General features: G+C 47.6%; 1 protein-coding gene and 1 long non-coding RNA gene across 7 annotated transcripts in view; one reads left to right on the top strand and one right to left on the bottom strand.

Moving 5' to 3' along the window:
• Positions 1-4,803, bottom strand: part of LOC110406358 — a 32,545-nt gene extending 27,742 nt beyond the window's left edge. For 4 of the 6 annotated variants that reach the window (XR_002443437.1, XR_002443440.1, XR_002443441.1 and 1 more), the window contains exons 1-2: positions 4,661-4,796; positions 1,386-1,449 (exon numbers count right to left, since the gene is read on the bottom strand). This is a non-coding gene — a long non-coding RNA (uncharacterized LOC110406358). Of the gene's footprint in view, positions 1-1,385; positions 1,450-4,660 lie in introns of all 6 variants that reach the window. The other 2 variants (XR_002443442.1, XR_002443438.1) reach the window with 2 other exon arrangements.
• On the top strand, positions 4,817-6,142 carry LOC110406353 (cytochrome c oxidase subunit 6A2, mitochondrial). The gene is made up of 3 exons (XM_021412767.1): positions 4,817-4,977; positions 5,207-5,346; positions 5,889-6,142. The coding sequence occupies exons 1-3, from the start codon at positions 4,878-4,880 to the stop codon at positions 5,973-5,975; spliced, it is 327 nt and encodes a 108-aa protein (XP_021268442.1). The 5' UTR covers positions 4,817-4,877; the 3' UTR covers positions 5,976-6,142.

Here is an 8,016-nt window from a genome sequence, read left to right as displayed (position 1 = left end):
CCCCCCCACGACCACCACCTCAAACAGGTGCTCCCTGACTCAAACCTCAGCCCTCCCAGGCAAGCTGACCTAATGCAGCTTCAAGATCCCTGCACTGGGGCTCCAGGGGGGCTGTCTGTGCACAGGTTGGGAACATTTACCCCTCAAAGTATTTATTTCCTCTCCAGAAAATCAGACACCCTATGAAAATGAGATACAGATGACAAGGTGTAACCTTAATTGAAGTTAAATAAATAAATACATGTGAATCTGCTTGTGTGCACATGCACACCACTGCACAAGGGATCTCTTCCCTGCAACTGCTGACAGCTGCATTTTGCAGCTGTATCTCATACTGGCTAGTAGATGTCAAGGAAGGTCCTGGGGTTCCTCTAAAGAACTGGGGAGCTAGTATTGTGACTGGGGAATTTTCTGCCTCTGCAACAGATTCCCAGATTCGATTTTATGTTGATGGATGAATGGTGACCATGAAACTTCAGCAGGGAAATCCACACGCTTGTATTGCATTCCAAGAAAAAGACCAATCTCTTCAGATAGGCTCATCACCCAGATTTACCTTAGGACTCACAGCCTTAAAACCAAGAGCATCACAATCCGTACCTTTTGTTCTCAACAGCCCCATTCTGGAGAGATGCTGCTGTTTCACAGCTAGGCACAGGGCAGTCTCTCATCAATGGCCATAAAGGCCCTCTGTGGCTGAACTGGGAACTCGGTGCTGTTTTTAAGTCCAAGTTCAGAGCCCCTTTCACTGCACTAATCTCTAGACAACATTTTCCTGCTTCGTAGACAGCCTCCAAAGAACGCACAATTACCAGAATGAACATAACCATCTTTAATAAGTAAGCCGGCTTGGAAGCTGACTTGTTTGTTTTTAAGTGCCACATACGCACAAGCTCTGTTACTGGAAGAGGAGTCCTGTGATTCAGAACCCGAAGTCTGATGCAAGAGAAACTGGGCGGTTCAAGCTGCTTTCCCCAGCAGAGAACAACCCTATTAGTTTGAGAAAGTCCCCTGCCTGTTTTCTCTCTGAGTAATTAAGAGAGAAATCCTCCTCCCAGTGACCCCAATGCTCTCAGCCTGGGCTGATTTACACATGAAAGGCCCCCTCTGAGGGGCTTTCTCCCTTTCACATTCACAACCAGGCAGGACCTATAAATAAAACCTTTCTGAAAACGGGAGCTTTCAAAAAGGTCTGTGTATATGCGTAAACGTGTGTGAGAGAAAGGGAATGGATGTGTGCACTTGAGAATGCGTGTGTTTGCATGCATATGGGAAGAGTGGGTGAGCAGGATGTGCATTCACACGCTAGTCTACATGCAAACAAGTGTACTCGGAAAAGCATCTCCACGGATGTGGAAATGCACACAGGTAGCTGCAGCACTTACAGGAGTGAGGCTGGTTTCCAGCTAGCACGGTTCCAGAGGGCATTCATCGAAGTCAGCTGAGTCACTGTAGAGTTACACAAGAAAAAGAAAATGAGAGCAAATTTAGACCCAGTTGTGCACAAGAGGATGCCTGCAATGCACCCTCCACAAAGCAGTAAAGTACTGGCAGAACAAAATGGTAGGCTTATGTTGCTTTGGATGTGTGGAAGCTAACAGAGAATCAGGTCTTGTGGTATGGGTTCTTCTGTTTCCTTGACTAAAGGTGAGATTTTTGAAAAGGCTGTACCTTCTTGAATGAATATAGAGAATAGCATTACATTCAAACAATGACAGCCCTGGAGAAAGTAATTCTTTTAGAGCTTGTTGGAACACAAAACCCCCTTAACGTCTGAAAATAAACAGTGGGACTAGGGCCATGAAAAAGAAGGTCAGGTAACTAAAGACTGTGACTGCCTTTAACATGCATAAATGGTATAAACCCCAAAACACCTAGATCTGAATCCATACTGTCCCCCCCGCACTGCCCTGCTCCCCCCCATGTCTGTGCAGCCAGGGTATTTCCCTTTCCAAGGGGCCTAAGAAGAACCCTACGCAGTTTCCAGGAAACTGGCAGTTAGTGTGACCCTCTCCTAATACAAAACAGGTGACACACAGCACTGAGCCAGGCCAAGACAGACTGCAGGGTTTCATAAAGCAGGTACTGGGCTGTGAGTCTTTGTCCCAGTAAGAGGGGACTTTTTAAGACCTGGCTACAACGTGCTAATTTGAGAACTGCGAGCTATTTCACTCCACTATTCTTTACCAGCTGAATTGTTTGCTTACTGAAAGCGTGTCTGTGCTCTACACTACCGCAATGCCAGCAGCCAGGCTATGCTGACGTGGAACTCAGACTAGCACACAGGAGCTGCACCACTGCTTGGTAGGAGACTCCATATCAATGTGCGAGGAAGTCAGGCAGGAGGGGTGCTGCACCCTCCTGATCTCGTAATTGCTAACAGTAACTCTTAGATTTCTCCCCTTCCCAATTCTTATGCAAAAATTTAGAAGTAGGCAGAAAAAAAAGCACATAGCGGGAGACGGAAGGACTGCAAAGCCTCATAGAAGCGCACAAAGCGCAAAATGTCTCTTCTGCCAGTTCAAAACACTCTTCCCACCTACTTGCAGTAGGCCGGAGTGCATGAGCAGGGACGCAGAGCTCCCCTCCTACTGAGCTCACAGCTACAGCCCTCCCCCAGTTCCCAGGGTCTTCAAATGAAGATTTGCATAGTACTTCCAGATCATTCCCCAGAGAAGGGACAATGGCCCTCTAAGCGCCCTCTTCCCCCCCCTCCCTCCTTCACTTACAAAGCTGATAAAGCCCTGGTGAAAAGGGGAACAAAGAATTTACAGATGGCAGAATATTGATTTCCGCAGTTGCAGGACTACAGGGAGAAGATGAAGAACCCCCCAGAAACTCTGTGAAGTTTGAGACACGGGCACTATCTCTGCAGCACGAACTCCGCATTTGTTAAGGCAGTGCCCCCGCCAATATCTGATGGAGGAAGCACTGCTATTGTAGAGCGATGAGCAGGCCCCTGAAAGCCTCAAAACGCTGAGAGATGAGATTACAGCCTGAAATCCCAGTGAGCGCGCTCGTTGTTTCCAAACTTGCTCAGCGGAGAGGTGCTGCCAGTGACAGCAGTTTGCCACCAGGCGGGCCAGCCCGGCATTGCTCCCAGAGGCTTCGGCTCCAGCTGACGGTATCAAAGGCTTTTACAAATCACATCTCACCCCCAAGATTCGTGCTGTTACCCACGTCCTCTACTCCCTGCTACCCAGCACTGCAGCTAGGAAAAGCAAGACAAGAAAAGGCGAAGGACATGATTTTGGAAAATGGCCTAAGTCTCTTCTGTAAGGAAACAGTGCATAAAAGTGAGACCAAATAGTGGTTCTCAGTAATCAGAGACAGCCACAGAGTCAATGGCAGAGCTGCCTGCTCGTTCACCAGTATTTTCCCCACACCTCCATACAAACATATGCTGTCATGATGAATGCAGACATCATGGTGACAACAACCAGTATATATTGCACAGCTCGGCATGTCTCATAAAACTGTTATCAAAACATCCCTCACAATTCTCTTTCTAGAATAGCTTGCTTTCTTCATATACCTGTCTGGCTTCTTTCACCCAAAAGAAATTTTTCCATATGGAATCTTTCGCGTATTTAAGCAGTCACTCCCAATTTATACCACATTTAAAGAAGAGGTGAATCAGATCTAATATGCCTAAGATAGAGATTAATTGTAGGGATGATAAAGCTTGAGGAAATACCATTTTGAATCAGAGAGTAATGAAACCACCAGCACACGCAGGGTAGGACAGAGCAGAATCCTTTGTGGTTGCTCTCCACGAGCCCTCTGGAGCTTCACAGGCAAAGTGCTCACCAGGAGCTGCTGTGACCATGCCCTTCACCGACCTGGCTTCTATCAAAGGTCAAACAGACCATCACCAGACTACAGCAAGAACGGCAGTCAAATAGGACCCAGTTATTTCCAAATTAATTACCATGAAGAGCTCTTCTGGAGACGTTGTGTTAATCCAGTGGATGTTATTATTTCAGCAGAACTATCCCAGGAATCCACACAATTAATACATATCAGTGGCTATAAAAATATATTTAACTAAGGGCAAACATCTTTTTACTGTCATGACCAAAATGGCTTTTACATCCCAGTAAGGAGATTGGTCCTTAATTAAAAAAAAAAAAAAAAAGAAAAAAAAAAAGAAAAATTGGGAAATGCAATATATGTTCTCTGGTGTTACCTAAAATAAATTAAAATACAGCAGCGCAATCACCTCACTGGCAGGAAACATTGTCCAGGATACGACGAGCATCCCTGAAGACACCTGCACTGAACACAGCCCCTGAATCTCAGCCATGGATATCAACACTGGGAAACTTCCCTACATTTCCTTTGCACACAGTGCCACACATGAATATCTTCCCTTCTTCTGCTGTGGAGATCCACCTGAACACCAATTCCACCTAGTACTGACCTGCAGTACTCAAAATGAGCCAGTACAGACAGTCACAGCCCCACTACACCCCTGTGCCCACTTCCCCCACAGCTGACTTCTTTCCTCCCAGTCCCTTCATGGCTACCACTGCCCTCATACGGCCTCATTCGAGGGCCCCTTCCCATCCTCTCTCCAGAGCTTTCCAATCCCAGCCCCACGGCTCTGGGACCGCTCGCACAGAGACACCCCGAGCCTCTAATAGCAACACATCAGCACCTCCGCTCAGCACCAAAATGGCGCCCATCCACCAGCCGTCAGCGACACAGCGCGAAGACGCTCACGTGACTAACGATCCTCCCGCCCTGGGGCAACGCATGCGCAGAAGCGTGCCGCAGCTCAAGGTCAGGCAGGCGGTGGGAGCACATTGCGCATGCTCTGTCCTATCCCAGTGACGTCAGTTCCGGTTCCGGAGGGCGCCGCGGACGCTGAGGACATGGCGGCGCTCGGACGGCTGTCCCGGCTGCTGCCCGCCGCCCCCGGCTGGGTGCCGACCCGCAGCATGGCGGCGGCGGCGGCGCACGAAGGCGGCGGCGGTAAGGGGGACGGGGGGGGTGTAGCGCGGGCCCGCATCGTGCCGCTGCTCTCCGCGCGGGGCCGGGGGACGCGCTGCCCCTGGGGTGCCCGCTGGGGGCTGGCAGAGCCCCGCGCTGCGCTGCGGCCGCCAGCAGCGTCCCGCTCACGTGTTAATTAACGCTTTAGCGTGCCCTCGGGTCCCGCTGTAACGCGAACAGTGATTGTTGTTGTGCTCCGTGCCGCCTCCAGCCCGCCTGTGGAGGACGCTGAGCTTCGTCGTGGCGCTGCCCGCAGTCGGTGTCTGCATGCTGAACTGCTACCTGAAGGCGCAGCACGAGCACGAGCGGCCCGAGTTCATCCGCTACGCGCACCTCCGTATCCGCAGCAAGGTGCGTTCGCCTGCTCTGTTCTGAGGCTCTCGTGGTCCGTGACCTCCGGGTTCCCAGAGTTTCACCTGCGAGGAGCACAGACCTCTGCTGAACGAGGTGCTGTGCACATAGCCGTGGTCTTAACTCGTAGCTTTGCTCCCGGTTCAGCCGTGTCTGGCAGCTCAGGTGAGTACTGCTGTGCCACTCCCTGCCCCCAGTAACCTTGCTGACGTCGCACAGAAGAACATCTCAGCCATAGAGGCGCTGTGTTTACCTTAAGCTAATACAGATCTGCACACTAACAGCTGATCCCGTGTTCTTGTGGCAGGGGGCCCTCATGGCATAGCACAATGGATGTCTAAATGACAGCAGTGACCTTGCTGTTTGGAGACAACAGCTGTCAGCTAATGGAGACTGTTTTTCATCTCTTGCTTTGTACAGCCTGGGAGCACTGCCAGCTTCTTAAGCTGGAGTCTGCATTTGCTGTTGAGTCCATTTTTGCTATGCTTAGTAGCTCCTTCCATTACTTGCTAAGGGCTTATTTTCTCTCTTTCTTCCAACAGCCTTTTCCCTGGGGTGATGGGAACAAAACTCTATTCCACAACCCTCATGTAAATGCTCTCCCAACCGGTTATGAAGATGAAAACTAAAATCTCAACTGCAGCCAGAACTTTGGCTCTTCTTCTGTTTGGACCAGGCTGTTCTGTGGGAACCATCACTTAAGATCTGCATTCCTTCTACAGTCAAGTTGAACGGTGGTCTGGCCTCCACCAGTACTTGTGTAGAGGTCCTTTAAATAAACAGTTCCAAGCCTGAATTTAGGCTCTGACTTTTTTAATAATCTGTGACTCCTTAAAAGTTCCTTAGTTCAGTGTTGAGGTTTCCCCACAGGATACAGTGCAGAAGCAGAGGGGTTTGACTGAGTGTTAATGCCTGCTCCTGTATCTGGTAATGCTAACAAGTCATGCATCCATCATGAAGGATATGAAATCAAATAATGTATTATGTCTGCTTTAACTGACCGTTGCTATCCCATATTCAGATGAGTAGCTATTAGGCTAATATTGTAAATTAAAATTCAGTATATAGGGAAACACATCCTGCATAATCAACTATTGCAATATTTAGGAGTCATGAAGGCAGTTTTCTCTTACCCAGCCCTTTTTGGGAGAGGGAATTCCAGCAAAGACATTTAACTTAAGCTCTAGCAGCCTTCACGGTGTTAATCCTTAGCTCTCATGTTTTCTAGTATATCAGTACACACACAACACTGCTTTTAAGAAAACTGTAGTCCAATTGTACATCTCAGTAGATGTGTTGCATACAAAAGCAGTTTTTGCTCTGCTGCATGTCGCTGTAATACAAACACAGTGTCACTCAGAAGGAGAGTCTAGAAGGGTGTACTTATTTTCCATAGTTAGCCAATTCTAAACCTTCTGAGTGTTCAAATACACTTAATTTTTATCTCAGAAGCAGGCACTACAGGACAATATTCTCCTATGCTTCAATGCAATTTATTTCTTCCACTTAGCTCAGCAGAACAATGTAGTAAAATGACTTAAGATGAGCTTATGTTAAATGCATAGAAAAGGCACTAGTAGGCACAGTTACTTTAACTGTCAAAACACATTTATTCCTTTATGAAGATTATAGAAAAGCAAAGCAGTTTTATGTGTTACTCACAAATAAAAAAAAGCTGCTTCCTGACAGACCATAAAATGTTATTTATGGTGCTCCTAGAAAGGTATGTCTCAACTTACCAACTGAAAGTTAGTCCCATTTATACCGAGTGACCCAGCAGTAAGCATTAACAGCTTACTTTGTAAGTGCTACACTTAATCCCTGCATAGACTATTTTGCCAGCTGCCTCGTGCACCTGAGGAGTGTGGCTGAGCCAGGCTATGTGACTGTGCTTGAGCTACTGCCATCATTAAGGACATGGTGGACAATGACCTCAATGTGCTGCAGTTTCTGACCTGCACAAGCCTCAAACCTCTCCTTGCTTGCAGTTATTACCTAGAAGCTGTGGTGCAGACCAGCCAGCACTTATGTTTGAGAACTCCAATTTTAATTAAAAAAAAAAAAGTAAAACCTGAGTCACCCTTTAAGTAGTGTCTAAGAGCTAAGGAGCATGGCACTCACAATTTTCCCCTCACTGTAACTCCAAGAGAATTATGAAATTTACTCCTCTTTCATCCCCAGCACAGAATATTTATCTCTTTTACCTGTGTTGGTGTAGAGGGAACAGTTCTGCCCATTCCTGCCACAGGGCTCACAGGATGAGGTGGGGTGAGTCCTGATGAGTCATGCTTCTCCTCTAAGCACCGTTTCTCTCTAGCTGTTGCAACATCTGCAGGAGTGAAGGAAGCTTTGTTGCTGAAATATCAGGGTGGACCAAGTACATAACACATCCAAAGAGGAGAAAAGGGCAATTCCTAATAATAATTCCTCCACAACTAGATGGGAAAATACACACCATACTATTCTTTTCGCTGACAAGCCTCCTTTACTCTTCTACATTCAAAGAAGAGAAGTTTGGATACTCATTTTACGAAAAAACAGAAAGTGTCTGCTACTCAGTCAAATTGCACAAAGGAGTGACGCAAACACATTCACATGGGGCGCCTGGCAAGTTAGCCAATCATCCCACCCTTTCAAAAGCCACTACCAAATGAGTAACTTACTCAGAGT

Source organism: Numida meleagris, chromosome 14, assembly GCF_002078875.1.
Source record: "Numida meleagris isolate 19003 breed g44 Domestic line chromosome 14, NumMel1.0, whole genome shotgun sequence".
NCBI classification, from domain to species: domain Eukaryota; kingdom Metazoa; phylum Chordata; class Aves; order Galliformes; family Numididae; genus Numida; species Numida meleagris.
The sequence above is the reverse complement of the archived record's forward strand: the minus strand, read 5'-3'. Positions and strand labels throughout refer to the sequence as shown.